Below are 21,204 nucleotides of genomic sequence, written 5' to 3'. Positions count from 1 at the left end.
ACGGTTCGGTTCGATACTTTGGTGTCACGGTTCGATATTTTTTCAATACACAAAAAATGTTCATGCCTTTTTAATTTGTCATTTATTAAAATTATAAATATATATTTTAACTCAAACGTACAGTTTTTAAATGTAATGTTGCTGAAACAATAAAGGGATAAAATAATAAATCTATCTGATCGCCACTCATCTTTGGAAAAGAGTTTATTACAGAGAAATGGCTCTTTCCAAAATAAAAGCTATACTATACGCTTCTTCTGGGCTATATTCTCAGCAGCATATTAAACATATCAGGTCCCCATAAGGAGAATCATGTGCTAACGGCTGTCTAAATGACTCTGGTAAAGTTTGTAGCATGCGTGCTTGTTGTTTTTGTCTGCTTCCACTTGTCTTTGCACTAGGATGATGTCGGAGTAAATGTGCAGTCATATTCTTTGTGTTCCCACTAGTGCTGTCAGCGTTAATCTCGTTGAAATGACGTTAACGCCACAACACGGCAAATCTCCGTTAACGAGCTACCGTGGGACTGGACAACCAACATGTTAACGAGCTTACTGCGCTAACACACTAGTTCCCACCAATGTAATTGAGCATTGCATGGCACATCCAACATACTGTTTTACTTTTGTCCATGACGCGCTTACCTTCAGGGTCATACGTCACATGAAAACCAAAATAGTTCCAAACGCCAGATCTGAATTAGGGTGGGGGAAGTTCAATTTGCCATGTTGCAAGGAGAGCTTAACGTCTGTCTCGCTAGCTTGCGCTGCGCTCAGTGAATCTGCGTTCGACTACTCTGCCTAGGCTGCACTGTCGAGCGCAGATCCACTGAGCGCTCAACACAGACAGCATCGTCAGAAGGAAAGTTGATGAAATAAATTAAAAATTTTGTATTGTTCGATACATATGCGTACCGAACCGAAAGCACTGTATCGAACGGTTCAATATCGATACGAGTATCGTTGCACCCCTAATATATATATATAGTTCTAGTTCTAGACTGGGAGAGAGCTGGGGGAGTATCGTGAACCTACATTTTCGAATTTTGTTCCTTGTGTCTTTTGAGGGCCTCTTGTGTTTATGTTTGGCTCTTTAGGATCTTATTTTCATTCGTCATGTATTATATCCTGATTGCAGTCTGCTTGTATTCTAGTTTACCTCTTTCTGTCATCCCCGTCGTGTTCTGTCAAGTTTATATATCTTAGTCCTGGTCTTAGCGTTAGTTATTTCCTGATTTATTCTGACATCTCTCGTCTTGTGTGCATTACTGTATTGATATTTTACAGTCATTGCTCCCGCGATAAGAAGTTTTTAATTATGCTTCTTCCAGCTACTCCCTCATTCACAGCAGGTCGCTACAGCAGATGGATCTGTGTGTTGGACTTCAGGATTTGTGACTTCTCCTGGTCTTGACCTGTGATCTTTCATGTGTTAGGTAAATGTGTTTCACTACTATACAAAACTGTTGCACTTTTTGCATTTGAAGAGGATTCTTGGGGTAAAACTATTCTTAATTTGGTCATGGCTCCAAACTGGTGATTCTATAGCCCACTGTGAAAGAGGTTCAAAGTTGGCTGTTGTAATGGTTTTGAAATCAAAGACAGCCATCTCACCGCTGCTGTTATATCCTTTATCACCTACTATTGTTAGGAGTGCAACATGAAATGATGTGCTGACACCAGTACTTGAGAAAAACTAAAGATAATTTCTCTCAGCTGATATTGTGACCGCACAAATGAGGATCTAGTATGGAAACACACACATGAGAAATACCAGCCATTCATCTTGGCCAAGATTCGGCAGGTAACATCATCCAGTGTACAATCTACACTAATCAAATGTGTCTCTTAAGTTGATTAAATCCATGTTGCACAGTATGGCTAGTAATGAACTTTGAAAATGATAGTTGCAATGGTAGTTGCTTTTAAACCACAAAGAAAAATAGTTGTGACCACTTAGCTTTCTAATCACGCGCCTGCAGACTAAGCGGCTAAGTCTAATCGTTTTCCCGTTTTTCATTAAAAAACTGTTGGAAATGTTGGAAATATGGACACACAGTAGTCGGGCTTGCTTCAGTGCACTCCCAGTGGACTCCTATTGGTAACTATTAAACAATATGTTAGAAATAATCACTTCTTTGTGGGCAATAAAGTCAGATTGCTGATTACCGGCTGAACATGTGCACAAATGGATCAAATCCTGCAAGCCACATGTCCAATACCAAACACACCCTCCAAACTTGAAAGCCATGATTTAAGCTTCACATTTTCCAATCTCTTCTACTAACATTTCAATGTACCCCTGCCTGCTGTTTAATCCCACTACTCATACTAAAGCAGTAGGAGCCTAGTGGCAGTCTTTGTTCCTGCCAACAGAGGCCACGGTTGGATATCTCATTGTATTTCATACCAAAGACAGTAACATCCTAGCCCTTATTTCATTGAGTGTACATCTCTTTGCACTATATGTTGAATATATTTCACAGAGCTTAGACACTCAGTTAAAAAGGTGGAGGGTAAGACTTTACTATGAGACTGGAGCTGCTGGAAAATGTTGATTAAATGTCATTAAATGTCAGATTAAATATGTAAAACCACATTAAGCGTAGAATTTTCCTTTAATTTAGCATCTAGTGTGTGCCTGATCAGCCTTTTAACATTAGGCTCAGTTCTTTTCTCTAACAGATCCTATATTACAGTATCATTCGTGTGTGGATGTACCAAGTCTTGTGTGACGGTGCCGTTTCCCTCAGATGGAAACAGGGCAGATGAGGACACGATCCTCCAGCAGAACACTCAGGACGAGGAACACAAAGTACAGTACGAACATGGTGAGGCCCAACTTTCGGCTCATCTTCCACCGACAGGCGGCGATGGAGATGATGACAAAGAGGAGCATCAGGAAGAGCAGCACAATGGCGCAGAACAGGCCATTGGAGCTGACCATAACTGGCTCACCGTTGTGGAGCAGGGTGTATATCAACCAAGGGATCGGCAGACTAAAACCAAACAGAACAGAAGCAGAAATCAAGCTATTTACCATCACACCTTCGTACCCCGTCTGCTACATCTTATGTAGCAGACAAAATATATTTTGGCCTATTTTAGCATAGCTTCTTGTAACTTTTTGATAGTGAGTACAATATTGGTTTATTTGTTTACAACAATGATGCAATTGTTGACTGAAGTACAGGTACAATGGTGGATAAATTAATGCTTTATTCTAGACACAATGGATTCTGGGGGCTTTCTCCATATTATTGTAGGGTCAATACCTTACAATATAAAGCGCCTTAGGCGATAGTTGTGGTTTGGCGCTATGTAAATAAAACTGAATGGAATTAAGAGTGACTCACCCTACAGTGATGTCAAAGATGTTACTCCCCACTGAGCTGGACACTGCCATGTCACCCAAACCCTTCCGGGCCACAATCACACTGGTGATCAGGTCAGGGATAGATGTCCCAGCTGCTAAGATGGTCAGTCCCATGATCTCCTCTGAGATGCCCACAGTTTCACCCACCTGCAAACAGTAAAAGATAAAAACAAGTGTCAGAACGAGTATCCCCAACCTGGCTGTAGTTGGTTGGTAAAACTGCCCAAGTGCCACAAAGTGAGACCAAAATTTTAAACCGTGTGCCCAAATCGGTGACTAATTAACTAGTTAACATTACTCTACATTATTCATTTGTTTTCTTCATTTTTCCTCCAACAAAGACTAAATAAAACTCAAATTACAGAAAAACCTAAATAGTCTCTCTCCAAGTATGTCTGTGAAGGTTCTCAGTCATCCAGGTCATCATAGTCTAAGGAGCTTGGAAAGAAAAGCATCTGGACTTCTTTAAGTTTCCTTAAAGACATGTGGACATAAATGGCTTCTTTCCCTCCTCTTTCAAACCATCTGTCTTCTCTGTCCAAAATGTGAACATTGGCATCCACGAAAGAGTGACCTTTGCCATTTAGATGGAGATGAACCGCTGAGTCTTGTCCCGTCAAAGTGGCTCTTCTATGTTGTGCCATGTGTGTAGGAAGTGATTGTTTGGTCTCTCCAATGTAGAGGTCTGAGCATTCCTCGCTATACTGTACAGCATACACTACATTGTTAAGTTTGTGTTTGGGAGTTTGTCTTTGGGATAAACCAGTTTTCGTCTCAGTGTGTGGCTGGGTCTGAAGTACACTGGGAGAGGAGTCTCTCTCCAAGGTTGTCTTTCTGTGCACCCCGGGACCTCTTGTAGTAATGCTGCTTTAAAAAAACAAAAACAAAAACACTCACCGGAAGTCTCATTTTGTCCATTTTTATTCTGAGGCTGCCATTTCAAGAGGCCAGAACCCAGAGAACAAACAGCATTATGGAAAAGCCCATAATCTCCCAATTAAATCCAATTTTTAAAAATCATGGGGTTGTGCACTGTGCATTCATGCCTGAGGATCAGGCTGTAAATTCCACTATAATGTCCAGAAGAGCGAGAACTTTCATAGCCCAGACCTCAACTGCGGTGCAAGCACAATGAGATGACCTTTAAGGAGAAATTGGGCAAAATTATGTTTTTTTTCTTGCACAAGGTAAAACGAGACAAAAGACAAAACTTTCTATAAAACTAGGACAGTCTCACTGTCTCTATGTTATGCTCTCACTATCTTTATGTTAAACTAACCGCACTAACTGCAGAAGCATCACCTGAAAGTATCATTGACATCACTCAGGGCCGACTACTCTGAGACATGTAGGAAAGTAGTCTGCCAGGGTCCTTATCAGTGTGAATAAAAGACCAACATAACATGTGTTAAGACTCCACCAACCTGATGAGCCCACCACACCATCAGGTAGGAGAAAGCACCAATCCAGATGATGGAGCCTATGAAGGTGATGGCAAAGTATCTCCTGGATGCCTGAAAAGCACCAGAGCCATTCACATTACATGTTCAAAAACATTATGACACCTGGGAACAGAGACTTAGATCCTGAAACTACAAAAAATAAAAAATTAATCCAATGTAATCCATTGTAAATGATAGCATCTGATCCATACAATTCACTCACTGCAGTCGGTTCTGTCTGTCTGTTAGCATTCACAGTTTTCTAGATATTTTCAAGTTTTGTGTGTCGGTAGATACCAAAAACAGCTCAAGATGAATTAATTTTGGTGAAAATCAGATCAAAGTAACACCAAATGTGAAAATCAGTAAAAACTTTATATGACCTGTAGGTTAGCTAAGCATTTCACCTTGACCATTATTGTTAGTGCCCACGGTCAAAATCACATATTGCATGAATATGTCTTAAACTATCAAGTTTGTACAGCTTACAGAAGCCAAGTTTTCAGCCAATTCTGTTCCAATCACATGGGTAAAGATAATAAAATACATCATTTTAGTATGTAAAGCTTTAAGGTCATAGGTCATAATGATAATGATGATGAGGGCTGTTCACCAGGTTGCGGACATCAGGCAGGGTGAGCCACAGCGGGAACACGATGGGCAGCAGGAACAGATATGTCGTCTGCTTGCGCCTGGTTTCAGGCCACCCTAAAGACAATGGTTGGTTCTCCTCCTCCTCTTCTTCCTCCTTTTCTTCTTCCTCCTTGTCTTCATTGTCGCCATCATCTTCACTCTCGCTCGAGTCGCTGCTTTCTTCGTCACCACTCTCATCCTCAGCGCTGCCCTCAGAGCCCCCTGATCCACCTGCTGATGCTGCTGCTGCTGCTGCCTGTAGGAGAAGGAACAGAGTGAGTCAAACCCCCTGACTCACTGCACACAACGAAGCGGGAACCACATAAAAGATGCATTAGATTTATTATTTAGTATTTAATATTTCAAGGCTGGTTTAGGTCTTGGTGAATTGATGATTTTACATGAGAAATTTTTTAGGTACGTTTCACAAATTAGCTGGGTTTTTTTATTATTTGAGGACTTCACTGTTATTTATGTGTATGAACTTGTGACTTTTTGTTTTGAAAGTCTTGAAACGTCCAGTCTTGGATGAGTCTACTTCTACTACCAGTCTACTACTGGTTTATTTTCTAATGAGATTGAGCAATGGAGACCTTTCACCAGCTGATGGTACTGACAGATCTATCTCCTGAGCACAACAGTCCTGGAGGATAAGACAGGGTTTCAGCTCTGGAGCTCTTCCAGTGATCATCATGGCAAATGTGAGCTCACAGTTGATGTGTATCCTGGAGTGCTGCAGCAAGATATTGACACACTCACATTTTCCAGACCCCACTGTGACCGTACATGGTTTCAGTATTTTTGGGCGACAGAGACGTTACTCTGAGTGGTAACAAGAAATGTGAAGGGACTGCACCAGTTACAGCAGCATAATCCTGGACATGTTACAGAGAAGGAACATTTCTGTGGCCTGAATTGTGTATTTGAAATATCCCTATATTGTCAGAGCTTTACTTATTAAGCCCCCCTTATTATCTTAGCTCTTCACTTTTTTTCTTCTAGTTAAATTAGCTCTATTTTTATTTTGCGTCTTTTCTTTTTACCTTTGTGAGCTATTTTGCTTTGTGATATTGTATTTACTTCACTGAGCGAGGTTCTTTTAGTTTGTAGTGTTAGTTTGCTTATAACACAGTAATTTCCCAACTTTTAGGATAGATTAAGTATATCTTACTTTGTTATTTGTTAATATCTTACTATAATACTTTGTTAATATTCTGCAACATTACTGCCACTCCTTTTTAAATTTTTTATGTATACATGAACAATAAATTAACAAAAAGTATAAGCTAGTGTGCTTGTGTTAGGCCCTCCATCATTCTTCAACGCTGCATGTTATCCAACCTCCTCACAGCCTTGTTCACAGCTTCTGGCTTTGGCGATGTGGTTTTCAAAAAGTGCTGGCAGCTGATATATACAGGCCTCCATGCAAAGTGTGATCTGAGGTCAGTATGCCAGAAAACTGAGGTGACACTAAACTGACAGAAAGCAACTTGTGTGGGTGTTAACGGTTACCTTCATTTCTCAATTGATGTGTTTGTTAAAGATTATACATTCTTGTCATTTTCAAGCTTTATTTTGAACTGTACCACATAAACAAAATGTAATATGTTAGGAAAGAAGAACACATACCAGAAACAAATATGAAGCAAGCCAAAACCTCTTAAATTAGTTTGAAAATGTGCAGATTGAAGCCAATGGTCTTACCATCTTTCCTTCAATTTTACTAATACACCATGTACTTAAGTATATTCCTTGGGTGCATTTTCAAAATACATTATGCCAGGAATAATTAGAGGCCAATTTAAAATCTGAAGATTCAAAATCAAGTAAGAAACATAGTTAAAGTCATAGCTTTCTGTCTCCAGGTCTGTTGAAAAGATAAAGAAGCAGAAATATGAATTTGAAGCTAATCTATTCAAATCTAGGGAGACAGTAATGCCATCTTCACATGCTCATCACGCCTGTTATTTCCCAGGCTTCACATTGCAATTAACATCTGACTGCATTCCAGTGCTTCGCAATTCGCATGGAGGATACAGATGCTGCTAGGTTTTCATCAGTTTCCTTGACAACTTAACTAGTTTCTTTTGGCAACATGACAACAGCTAAAGAAACATGTGTGTTCATATTAAGATGGGACGTGTATTATCACGACTTTTAAAACTATAGGATCAAAGTTGTTAAAATCTCCACTTTCCTCACTTCTGTGGCAAACTGCACAGTGAGCTGAAATCATCTCGTACCTTCGATTCGTCCGGTCGGTCAGATGTTTCCTGAGTTGTCTCTTCTGCCTTTGGAGGCTGTGAGGTGGACGGCTCAGCAGTAGCTGCTCCCTCTGATGCACCGGCAGCAGCTGGCTGCTCAGACTTTGGCTTTTGATCTGGATCTTAAAAAAGAGGAAAACCACACGGAGTAATATAGATAAAAATATGAATTTTAACCTGCTTTTCAAACACTGCAGATTTTAAATATCCCATAGCCATTTTAGATAAAACAGTTTCACTGCATCTTTTTACAAACAGGACACATCAACCTCACTTAAATGTTTAGTGACTTTATGCTTTTACTTTTACCTTTTCACTGTCTTCTTTGTCTACCTGCCACTCTGACTTTTCCTTTGATTTTATTTTGAAAGGGCAAAGATGTCTGTTAGTTTGTTCTTTGTATGCAGCAGTGTTTCCCCATATCTAACTGAACACAACTGAACAGAGTCACTTTTGGATGATGTAATAACCCTGCTGGTTTGTGTTATGGTCAACATTTTAAATCCATCACTTCAGACTGATGACTCCTCACCTTATATCAGCTAAAGTACTTTGCAGTTAGGTGATTAAAAATTCAGGTGAATTTGAATTTCCAAGCAAGTTTGCTGTATTAAAGAATTTGGAAAACTTCCGCTCACACTTATTTTTAAACGTATCTAAATATTAGAGAACTGCAGCTAATTTCACACTTAGCGAAGATAAATCACAAATTTAATGTTACACTGACAAATTATTCTGCTCTAGAGGCCAGTATGAAGTGGCAGTGGGAGTGATTGGAGTGTCTGGCAATAAACATGCTCTACTAAAGGCGGGGAAGAGAGTCACATGCACACTCATATGCATGTTAATCCTCAGGGCTCATTGATTCGGTCTTGTCGAGGCCTCTCCAGGTTCCTCACAGCCCCACTTTGCTGTGCACCTCAGACTGTCAAGCAACTCCTTACTCCACACTATGACGCACAAACATATTAACTGAGTCTGAAGAACAACCTCCTTCAACCCCAAAACTGTCTCTGATTACTGATAGAAGACCATGTGCATATGTGCACTCGCAATATCACAATAAATGTCAAAGCACAAGTCACTACAATATTAATCAACAGTACAACTGTTAAAATAATAACTTTCTTCATCTGAATATTCACACAATTAATTACAAATTAAACATCCTTTGGATCCTTTTATGCAGCCTGATATTAACTTTTTAAATTAGAAGATGAGAATAAATTTAATCCAATTTCTTTGTCTCATGCACAGCTCCTCCTACAGGAGCTGCTCAGCTCAAGTAACCAAAGCCATGAAGGTCCCAGAGCACAGTGTTTGTGCTGATGTTAATACCAGAGGAGGTTTGGAATTCTGAAGTTAGTGAATGAGCAGAGTGTTTGTGACTTTTACACATGCACTTTATGACCCCGCTCTGTAACTTTACATCATCTATTTCCAGGTTCAAACTCTTCTTCGGTTCCTAAACAAACACTGTGACAACAATGAGATTTTATCTTCAATAAAAATGATCAGCATCACTGCTATCCCAGCTGTTACAATAAAGTTTAACATCACGGCATCCCCGAAAAAGATGATTTATGAGGTTTAATTGACTCAGAAGCAGTAAGTTAGAGTGCTGGTTTCCATCTAAAGACCTGGAAGCAGGGTCTATACTTTATCACTTGACAAGCAGATAGTATTGCTTACAGCTGATCGTGGAATATCTAGGAGGGAAGAAATTTCACAAAGAGAGTTTTTGCTGTGGAGGTACCCTATTAAAACACCAGGCTCATATTCTGTAAGCTCTTTAGAAAGATCCATTCTTTCACCCGTTTGAGCTAATAGCACAAAAAATGGGAAAAGTAAACTGAGCCTAATGCCAAAACATATTTAAAGTCATTTTCAATACAATGGAGTACAAAATACATAAAAAACAAAACCAAAAAACACAATATGGATTATAGAGGGAGATATTTTGATATTTGATTTTTACCATCATACTGAGACTAAATTTTATCCCATGTGATTTAAAATATGATTTTTTTTTTCTGAGTCTTTATGCAAAACTGGGCTAACACACATCACAAGTGTACCTCTCAGACAGATGCCAAAAATAACTGATATGTGTTCTGTACTGTTGCATTACCATACAAAATTACGCAATGTTATGACAGAGGATTGTGGGTAAAAATGGCCAGAGAAATACAAGCGCTTCAACATATAAATCAGATGTTGTTGGAAATCCGGGTTATGTTTCGAAATCATGTAACAAAACTATGCATTTAGTCAAACAAAATACTGATGGCACTGGAACACACCCACAGGAAGTATGCTTTCAGGAAAGGCGTTTCATCGCACAAACGACTCACCTTCGCTGCAGTGGTGATGGGACTTGCTCTGCAGTTTGCCCGTCACCGGGACATTCATAGGCTTTACTTGGTTCTTCGCTGCAGTTAAAAGAATCATTGCTCAAACAAATCTCATGTGAAGCCTGTTCTTCTACAACCAGCTTTAACAATAACATGACCTGATAAACACACACTGACCAGCATTTAGGAGTAAAGATCCAATCCAATCCAGTGCAAACGTGAGAACAGGTACAATTACTGGTACCTATGCTAAAATGTGAACCTTACTTACGACTCATTTGAAGCTGTTTATCACCACCAAGCTTTTATCTACTCTAGAGCCTGACTAAGATAAGATTTTTCAGGCCAATACAGATATCTGATTATTTACCATTCCAATGTTCCCAGTCTTTAAGGACATTTTTTTGTTTGTTTGTAATTTATTGTTTACATTCCACATGCCTGGTTTATGTGGTTGTTGGGTTTATACTGTTATGGAAGTTGAAGAGTGCCCTCTGGTGGAACATCAGCGCTCATAAGTCCTACCAGAAGTAACCCTTGAAACTCCTTTCTGTTTCTGTCTGTGAAGGTTCTCAGTCATCCAGGTCATCATAGTCAAAGGAGCTTCTGTACTGTGCAATTTCTGTCAAATTTCAGGCCCCCCCAAAATGACTGGGTGTGCTTCAGAAGTTAGTCAGGGTAGTCTTTGCCTATGCAGCTACCCTTGGAAAAACCTGGAAACTATTCTAAGATTGTCAAACCACGTATTTATTGATACACACTGCAGCGTCCAATAAATGTGATTTTTATTAATTGGACCCCAAAAAGTTGTTTGTGTTCATTTTCTCAGTGGGAGAAATGTTTCCTCATTCATCCAAGTGATTTCTTCAGTTTCAGCTGAATGCGGGTTTCCCCTACCTTATAAACAGTACATTTGCATAATGACTGAACCCAGCAACAATGGGCTGTGAGGTCAGTTTCTTGATCAATAATATGCAAATTGTCTAATACATAATATCAGCCAATGACACTAGTCCACAGGTAAATTAGTCATGTTCTTTACAAACAGCCAGAGTGTGCCAAAAGGTCAACGATTCTCACAGCTTTCTGACGGACACACAAACATGCAACCATCCAATGCATGCATAGCGGTCAACAACAACAACCACAAGAACAACTAGTGCAGAAACAACACAACAGCAATGATGTTTTTCACCTTACCTTTCCTCTGTACTGGCCCCTCCCCTCGAACATCACCATTAAAAGATGTTTCTGATTGGCAGACATTCACAACACAATGTTATCAGTCTGACTCCTTAATTACTTTTTTCTTTTTGACATCAAAGGTGAAAAATTAGCTCATTCTCCAAACCGCGACACAAAAACACCCACATATTCTTGGTATGCACATACTGTCTGTGTGAATAGGTATTGGTTAAAACAGCTGAGACCTGCTGAAGCCTGGATATGACCTCTGTGGTTTCCTGTGGTATCTGCCTAACTTAGATTGGGTTTGATGGACCTGCTGACATGATATGTCGGAGTCATCTGGAGTCATCTCCAACTCAGTGGCTAATCCATCCCTGGCCTTGAGCCCCACTGTTGTTCTAAACATTATTCTGTTCAGCGGTGAATTGTCTCGTATGTCAGGTTTGTATTAGCCAGGCTAACAGATGAGGACCAAAAGTTTAACATGCCCATGTTGAGTGACTGTGATGAGTTCCAGAAAGTTTGACGTCAAAACATAGATAAGCAACACAACTAAGCAGGAAATCTGAAGTTTGATCCACAAACAAATACACAAAAAAATTAAAGACAACAAACGCTTCAAACCAGGTAACAACTTTTTGTAACTCTTACCTCTTCTGACTTTTCTGGGGCCAGGGGTTTTAACGGCCCCTCTAACAACTGCTTCTACGATGGAAACCACAGACATGGTTGTAACTTCAGGGCCATTTCAATTTGACTGACAGTTTTCAGGTTCATGGTGCAGTAAATGTTTCATAGTAACAAAAATAATATCTCTGCATGGTAGTAACAGGCTCAGGTTAAACGCTGTCACACATAACTGCTTATCAAAAAACAGTTTGAGCTGGTCTCAAAATAACTGGCAACTTGTGAGCATTTTAGAAGTCAGAATTAGAGTCACATTCATTTTCCTTTTACAGCTGAGTACACCGCATAAAGATTGGCTAAAATTTGCAAGACTGCAAACTTGGAAATGTAATGTGTGTGTTTTACAATTTATTTTTGTAATTCATAAAGTAAGTATCATTTTTTATTGGTTTGAACTATTCTAAAGATACATGGATTTTATTAAATTCTTAATAATCAATCAATACACTACTTTATTTCAGTTTTACACACATATACATTATTATATAGAGTATTATACTGTACTTATACTCAATGTTCCCTCTAAGCTGCGCGCGTGCGCAATTGCGCACTGCTGGCACGGTGTTTTAGCTAGCAAAGTGGCGTGGCTGATGTGGAGTGAAGCCACGTTAATGACAACGTGTACAACCATTGGAGATGTGAGCAGGACAAACGGGACAATTGACGGAAAAAGTGTGGACTTTATACCAGTTTTTAAATTGTGTTGACAGGCCACATTAAACCAGAATTATGATAAAAAAATATGTGCAATGTTTGGTTTTCTTCCTGAATACTATCGTGGTTTATATTTACTGCATCAAATTTGATGCAGAACAGCTGATTGTTCTGTAAATAGTTTGAAATGTTTATTTAAAAAAACGCTTTGGCTGCATTTTTAGGTAAACGGCTGCAAAAAACTTGTTGTTTGCATAACTCAGTTACTTTTTTTGAAGAAGTAACTATGTAATTAATTGCCCAACATTATATACTGTATTTTGCAGACAGAGTTACAGGACTCTCTCCCAGACCACAGACTCATACTAATAATACAAGTCAGAGCTTTACAAAAAAAAAAAAAAAAGAAGAAAGTTGTTTTTTCAGAATTGGAGTTCAAGTTATTTTTTACTTCCAATAGTGTTAACATACTACACAGGTCATGAACAAGATTTTTTTACATTTTCATTGTAAGTGGGCTAAAGCAGTTAATTAAAAGTAGTCTAACATAAATGTAAATGCTGTAATTTGATTATTTTAATAAACCATGTGACTTGGATGGATTCCATGCTGGCGTGACCACAGTGCACACGTCTGCTGTTGCTCACAGTGGTCCAAGGGACCGCTCAGGGAGTTTGTGTGTTCGCTCAGACACATGAAAAATTAGAGGGAACCTTGCTTGTACTATGCTAAGAAAATAGAAGACATCATTCATGGGTTTTCCTCTTCTGCTAATATAATTGTAATCGGTATACATAAAGGTTGATTAAGGGTCTGAAGTTTGATCCATGCAACTGCCATGGCTTGTCAAGTTTTCTTACATTGTCCAATTCTGTCATTGCAAATTTGGTGACATTGTTAGCAAGAATACTTTAAATCAGATGCCCTGCAGTCATTGTCCACACTGTAACAGACAGCCTTGTGAGGAACATTAGAAGCCACAAACTCAAGTCAAATCCTGGAAAGTAAGAAAGTCTAGCTACAACCTGACAGTCCAAAAACGTCTTCTTTGATGTGTAACTTTTTGTGTGGCATTACTATTGTGGAATTATTATAATTTAACTTTTTAATCCTCCAGGAACGCTGTCCTTAATATTGTTTAAATTTAACAAAAGAATGAAAAAACTCAATTAAATACCACTCCCTAATACAGCAGAAGTTTCTGAATTAGAAAGATGTAACTTCACATTGTTCTGATGTAGTGAATGAAACCTCATAGATCAGCTGAAATAACGGATAAGTCAGATTCCTTTATGTCGGACCAAAGCCTTCTCTTCTGCTGTCAGCACAAATACAGAAATACACTGCAGCACACTTGCTGCACTGAAACCAGTTGCTCCACAAATGAACTGTATGCAAAAAATCACGGGTTTATTTATCTGGAAATCACTCATGTTTAGGGTTAGGGTTGCGTACTGCAGTCCAGCTGCAAGGAGCCGGTCTCTGCTTCCACAGAGATAAAGCGCTCGGCTTGCTAGCATGCTGGCTCTTATCCAGCTTTTATTACCCTGTATTGAAAAGCTGATTAAGGATCAACAGTGGCTCAGTGCTTTGAGTTAGGGAACAGCACACCGGTGAGTTCGAGGACAGACTGAAGGTCGTTGCGGTTCATCACGCGACACTGACTCAGTGAAAGGGACAGGAGGGATACAGCTGAGTCACTGGCAACTTTGCAACAAGCTGGAACATTTAATCGATCAACAGGATTTCACTTGTTTTTTTATTTATTATTTTTAATTACACCTTTTTTTTTTCTTATGCATGATAATGATTTATTTAAGCCTTCTAAGCATTTATAAGAAGCTTATAGGCCTTTAATAAATGTCAAGAAAACTGTAAAGAAGCTGTAAGCAGATTTAACTATTTTTTAATTAATTTAACTACTCCTGAATGGAAGATGCAGCATCAGGTACAGAAATAAGAAAAAATATTAAATCTAATTACAGACAAATTTATTAGGGAACTGATAATGAAAGTAATCATTAGTGAGGTCCTGCTGTCTCCAACATCTTGCATCTTGTTTACTTATGTTAAAATGGTAAAATACTTCATCACAGAAAGTCCTTTAAAATTAAGGATCAAATTGTAGCTAAATAATGAGGTTAGAACTTTGACATTTACACATACATATTTGGTTGTTGACCCAAATATGTATGTTGCACCAGTTTTTAATGAGCATAGTGCATTTTTAATTTCTAATTTTGCTGCAGACGTGATATTATCACCCGAGAAAACATTGGTTACCTTCTCCCAGAGGGTCCAACGTATGAATCATCAGCTGGAAGATGGTGCTCCGAAGCGAGGTGTTGTGTAGGGAGGCTGAGCTGCCTCCTCGCTGCAGGGCTGGACGCACCTACAGGACAACAGGCACCTAGTCAGAACTAAAGCATTTAACCTTAGGGAACCTTTAATAATACTAACCAGTGCAGACCAGTGAGAATCAAAAAGGTGTTTTGCTTTTGTTAGAGCAGCCATTTTGACAAGGTATTGCAAGGAGAAAAACAGGTATAATTAATAACGTCAACTATGGCTATGATCCAGTTAGAGGAACCAGGGTCCTGGTACTACACATAAATGGAATGGGTTTAAAACATTAAATACAACAGGACTGTAAATGACACCTGAGCGTACCCTACACTGACATGCCAAAATGGCTGGCATGAAATGGGTAACAATTATTGTCAAATGTTACAGGCTAACACTGTCATCTCACTCTAGAGTTTTATTGCTGAAAACAATAATAAAGGTAACAATATGTACAGGCTGTTTTGCCAATGTCACTATCTTGCGTTGTGATAAACACCTTTAAGAATTGGACAATAAAACAAAAGGGAGAGAAGGACTAGTGCCTGATGGACCTCGATATCTACCCCAAAAATCAAATAACAAACTGTCTCATCAGATGACTTCTGACTTTTGTTTCAAACGTTGAAGGGCCAAAAACAGTCAATGAAAGTGTGAGGAACAGATTAACCAACATGTTTCTCTGCTTTAACGCAAGATGCTAACATTAGCATGTCCAGCTAACTAGCTTACCATAGTAGCAAGCCAGGCCAAGTAAGTCTGATAATTTTAATTTGTGTAAATTCAAGTAACAAGTTCACTGGGTTATTAATTATTAAATAACTTATGCTATTATATCAGAGTTTGTGTGTATGCTAACAATACATATACATATAAAATAAACCAAACCTAAAGATTTTAAAAGTAAATCTAACACTTAAATGCTACTACAACAGCTACAACAGGAAGAGCCTTACACTCCCTGTGTAGATAAAAATATCTGCTGATCCTTTACGATCTTATTCCATTATGAGCTGATGCATCCCTCCATTAATTCATCTGAAAGTAAATATTAATTTTTGCTTTGAAATTAAGGAAGTCACACTGCAGTTTAACTGGAGATTTAGCCAACAAATAACATAAGTTTTATATAAAAGCTTTAAGGGCCATTGTGGCATCACCCAGTTGTCCCATTACCATATTAGTGTTTCCAGGCCAGATTGAAGTGATGGAGTGGCCAAGGAACACTGCATGCTTATGTGGTATTGACTTTTTTTTCACAGCATGGGGTCACTAAAAAGCTAGTCTGTTTTGTCATCTTTTTGGACTGTAATTTAAACCATAATTTACAAATTGAACATCATTTTATATTCAGTAAGAACTGAAAATAATGACTGACACCATAAACTCAACATTTAAGTGCTTACTGATGTCCTTTAAAAAGTGATCATTAGAGTTGTTTTGCCAGACATCTATATAACTGGACATCCTTTTTTGCAACTGGGGAGTTCACCCTCTACTGGCCAATAGAAAGACTAGATTTAAGTATTTCACTGTATTTAATTTTTCAGAGCTGGGGCTTTGTTAATCCTTCATATGGTCTAAACCAACAAAAGGTTTGTTTTTCAAACCTTGAGTCTTGTCTTGTCATCTTGTGAGTCTGGCAGCAGTTTGCTGCTTTGAGGGCTGCTTGGAGGTTGTACAGGTTCTGGTTTGGATTTTTCTTCAACTTTTGGCGCAGCAACTGGAGCAGCTGGAGCAGCAGCAGCAGGTGGTGGAGGTGGTGGTGCTTCACTTTCCTATAGTGAAGCAGTTTAACAGCAGTTCAGGTTACCAGTAGTTCGAGTTACCTCACACGTATACATTCAAGCATATGAACAGTGGAGATTGCTTTGGCAATTTGATTGGTCTGTATTTGTATGTGTTATTGCTCTTAATTGGTTCTGTGAAGCACTTTGACATACCTCTGGTTTTTAAATGTGCTATATAAATAACATTGTATTGTATTATAATGTACTGTAGAAACTCAGTCTAAACTCAGTCATAGGAGTAGACATGCAAAGTGATGAATTGACATGGTTCCAGCTGTAGTCTTGAGACAGGTCAAGAATTCCAGGTTAATCCTTTACAAAAGACAGTAGTAAGCCCCTAATCTAGTTAGAAGTCCAGCCAGCATGAGTTTTTCACCATCAGCAGAAGAGTAAGTCACAACCCTTAAGCCTTGAGGCTGATCCTTTTTAAATCTCCAGTTTCAAAAACTGCATTATTCCTACTGATACACAGCTTCCACGATGAATGCTCCTAAACTGAGCTCCCAAATCTATGTATATATGTGTTTGTGTATGCAACAGGTGATATTAATGTGTTCTATTGATGAAAAGAACAAAAAAATGATGGTTGAGCATGTATATAAATGTGAACACCATGTACTGAAATCTGTGAAGAGGTTTTGAATTTCAGCAATTCTGACCCAGTAATGTGGCAACGCATCTCACTGCACTTGGTGTTAATACTGAAGCACATGCTGATTGCAGACATGCTTCAGGCTAATTGGCGAATCTGCTGCGGGCCCTTGAGATATTGTAATGCAGTTCTGCATGTTGATTACGGCCTCAGACATTTGCTGATCTCTCCCAGCAGCAGCGGAGCAGAGAGCTGTTCAGCCTGCAGGAAATGAACCTTTTATTCCTTTGTTTTTAAATTGTAATTGAAATGATGTCTCTATATAGTGGTATTTCAGGGCTTTGACAGAAAGACTGACACTTGCATCACTCCACCCTGTGACGCCCCATCTATGACACCTGGAGTCCTCTCTGTTCAGTACCATCAAAGGATTTTACACAAATACAGTCTTTCACCTGCTCAGAACCACAAATCACTGTCTCTCTTTCAGTGTGTCCGAGCAGGCGGCAGTCCCAACTGTGCGGAGATGAAAGGATAGAAAATATACTGTGTATACTGAAAATAAATGGATAGATAGTATCTCTGGTAACAACTGCTTAGAGAAATATCTGTTTTGGCTGCATCCATCCTTTTATGTTTGATAAATGCGTGATGAATGAAAGAAATTCTTTTGTTCTCTTATTGCTGAAGCAAAAATAACTCTAACACCTGTTAACGCTTCATTCTCTCTCCTAATGTCAACAAATCTCATGAAAGAGCCAAACCCAGTGTAGCAGTGTACCTCTGCACAGTGACTGACTCCATAAGCCTGTCTGAAGGCAAACCTTTAATCTTTTTTTTCTTTCTTCTATTTATTTTACCTAATTTCATGTTTCATTTCAGTGAATTGTGAGTCTTTGTAGAAATGTGCAGTTATTTATGGATGTTACTTTCTTTCATGCTTTCAACCCCCATCTCTCCTTACAGTGAGCGTGAAGCCATGAACAAAAGAAGATGCTCAAGTTGCTCATGTTGAATATAATTTGACCGAAAGTGCAATAAAAGTGTCACAGCAAGTGTTCATTTGTCTAAATTTAAAGAGCAAAAAACCAAAGTGACCAAGAAAGCCTGGAAGCCTGATGGCAGGTAAGCTAGTCCAAGCAGCACACACACACACGCACACTGCCTTTTCTGTATTAAAAATGATTACCAACCAATGTACTGTGTAATTATCATCTGTTAATGAACTATTCAACTGATTAATTATTTTAGCTCAGGAATTAATGATTTCACCTCTAGGCAAGACACAATTCATCAATCAGACCAAGAAATTAAAAGAAAGACAGAAAAAAGGGGAAACTGTAGCCATTGAACACCTGTTTTAAAAAAGGGACCTTTACTGACCTTCTCTGGCTCCTCTGTGGTCCACACCTTAACGATGCTCATGTGTTTGTTAAGCTGGGTCTTGACCGCCTGCTCGATCTGACTGTTGAATTTCATGAAGCTCACATAGCTGATGTAGCCCAGCACCAGCAGGATGCTCTCCCACCACAGGATCATGTTATCCAGGAAGAAGATGATAAGCATGATGAGGTCCAGGATGTAGAAATTCACGTCCCTGAACAGAGGCCACCAGGTCAGGTGCAGCATCTCCCGAGAGAAGATGGCACACATGCCGATCACAAAGAGAATGTTGAAGACGGCTGAGCCCACAATGGTGCCGATACCCACGTTGCTGTGGGAGATGAAGACCCCAATCAGGGAGGTGAAGAGCTCAGGGGCAGAGCCTCCCGCTGCCATGAATGTGGCCCCAGCCACATCATCTGAGATCTCCAGCTTGTTGGTGATGACTTCCAGCGCAGGGACGAAGAACTCATCGCAGACGATGGCCAGGGCGACAAACATGTAAACCATCCCTACAATGTGCAGGGCCACCCAGCCCTGTTGACGCTGCTCTATCGAGAACAAGTCCTCTGGGTAGTCACCCTTCCTGTGAGGTGGCTGGGTTGGGGGGTAGTGTGGAGTTGCGGTGGTCAGTGGCGGTGGAGTTGGTGGCGGTTTGGGAGGCTGGGGATCTACATAGATACACTGTTCGATATCCGTCCTGTTGACGACTTTCACCAGGGTAGCTTTAGTTTCCTCAGTCTCATTAGACGCTATCAACTCCCGGATGCTGACCTCCACATGCTCATCGCTACCCACCTCCGCTCCATCATCCGTCTGGGCAGAGGCTAGTGGCTGTGACAGCCTGGCCTTCAAAGTCAAGGTGTAGACGAAACACAGCAGCACACCTGAGATAAAGAAGAGGATGCGGCTGCACCTTAGTCTCCTCCTCTGAGGCAAGTATACGTTCATTGTCTCGACTCCAAACAGGAAGTTATGTCAGATGCATTGCTAATCCTTAGTCATGCCTGCGCTCTTATGTGGTATGAAGAAGCCAACAGCAGACAAAAAAGCACACGTACGCACAAAGTGTGTTTCATCTTCAGCTTTGACCTGTGGAAGGACTGAAAACCAGAAAATACCTACAGCTTAAAATCACATCATGAACACGTGTGTATTTATAATGTCCCCTCTGCTTGCATACTTGCAGATATACTAAGGAAAAGTGTGTTTGTGTGTGTGTGCGCGCGTGTATCTATGTGTGTATTTGAGGGTGATAGAGGATGCAGACAGCCACCTGTTACTATGGCTACATAATCACTCAGGCTTTAGCTTCTCACATAATAGGAGTCTATTGAAAACACGTCAAACATGTTAAAGCGGCGAGAAAAAACAGGAGATCCGTCTAAATAAAATCAGTAAATACTGAGATTCCTGCTGATTGTGGCTTAAAGAGCGCACAGAAATTAGCGTGATGAAATCCGCGCGTGCTGTAAATGAAATAATACTAATAATTAATACTGCCAGATGTGCATTAACGTCAACATGTTTTTTTTAAAAAAAACAAAACAAAAAACAAAACATGAAATCTGCGAGTGAAAGACGCGCGTTGGGGTTTAATTGAGGACAGCCCGGATTATAATGCAAGGTCGGTGTACATCATTAATCTACACACTATCAGCAAAAAGAGCATAAATTGCAGAAAGCAGCGGTGTGAAGAGAGCACGGACGCGGATCTTACCTGTGCGGCCGGCTGCTCGGCCCCGCGCCGCTGCGGACTGCTCCTCCAGCTGTGCGCAACGGACGCAGGGATGCTGACTCCGGTTTTTGGGGAACTACAAGGGCGCACCGCATGGCAGGGGTTGTACGAGGCTCAGCATAATGCTACTAAGAGGATAAGCAGCCAAACACCTTTCACCTTCCCTCTCACACATGAGGCTGTATCAATACGCCAACATTCAAACTGCTGCTGGGCTCGCAGGTGTAGTTTTGAGGCGAATCCTGACACTCTGCTGCCTGTTGAATTGATGTAGAATAATGGGGCGTTCAGGGACTTGCACAGGAAGCTGGGTCCTACTTAGGGTGTGGTCAGGTGTTTTAGATAGAGAAACCGATTATTACGTGAAATTCTTATTTGCCTCACAAAGAAGAAAGCGTTATCTAAACATAAATATCTGCTTGGAATGAAACACTGCAAATAAACGCTCAAAATAATTAAACAGATGAAGTTAATAAAGCTTAATATGATTATATTATTAACTTCTGCTGGCTTAAATGCTTTTTAATTTAATTTTTAATCAACGAACTATTGCGCAGATCGGGTAAACAGCACTTAAAAGGATAATTTCACCATTCTCATTTTAATTGTTGTAAGTGCAACCATACATCTGACGTCATCATCTTAATCCAGTTGGACTAGTAGGAATGCATTAATGTGAGCCTTCAAGCTGATCATAGTATAATATATGCAACTATAACATATCCGAAAAATGATTAAGAAGAACTGCAGAGCAAAAACAA

General features: G+C 39.7%; 1 protein-coding gene across 3 annotated transcripts; it reads right to left on the bottom strand.

The window, feature by feature from the left end:
- Positions 1 to 915: 915 nt before the first annotated feature.
- Positions 916 to 20,800, bottom strand: LOC102309585 (sodium/potassium/calcium exchanger 1). Of its 3 annotated transcripts, XM_005944412.2 has the most exons (12): positions 20,426 to 20,800; positions 18,706 to 19,808; positions 16,551 to 16,718; positions 14,881 to 14,989; positions 11,908 to 11,961; positions 11,269 to 11,319; positions 10,069 to 10,146; positions 7,694 to 7,836; positions 5,431 to 5,706; positions 4,800 to 4,889; positions 3,356 to 3,522; positions 916 to 2,998 (listed from the first exon to the last, which is right to left on the bottom strand). In XM_005944412.2, the coding sequence occupies exons 2-12, from the start codon at positions 19,654 to 19,656 to the stop codon at positions 2,749 to 2,751; spliced, it is 2,337 nt and encodes a 778-aa protein (XP_005944474.1). In that variant the 5' UTR covers positions 19,657 to 19,808; positions 20,426 to 20,800; the 3' UTR covers positions 916 to 2,748. The 3 variants fall into 3 exon arrangements, with proteins under 3 accessions (XP_005944474.1, XP_042068872.1, XP_005944476.1); XM_042212938.1 differs by lacking the exon at positions 11,908 to 11,961 and having other exon boundaries at positions 20,426 to 20,798; XM_005944414.2 differs by lacking the exons at positions 10,069 to 10,146; positions 11,269 to 11,319; positions 11,908 to 11,961 and having other exon boundaries at positions 20,426 to 20,784.
- Between the last annotated feature and the right edge of the window lie 404 nt (positions 20,801 to 21,204).

This window comes from Haplochromis burtoni, unplaced genomic scaffold (assembly GCF_018398535.1).
Source record: "Haplochromis burtoni strain Fernald_Lab_line unplaced genomic scaffold, NCSU_Asbu1 Contig_401, whole genome shotgun sequence".
NCBI lineage: Eukaryota > Metazoa > Chordata > Actinopteri > Cichliformes > Cichlidae > Haplochromis > Haplochromis burtoni.
This window is presented reverse-complemented; position numbering and strand designations above follow the sequence as displayed.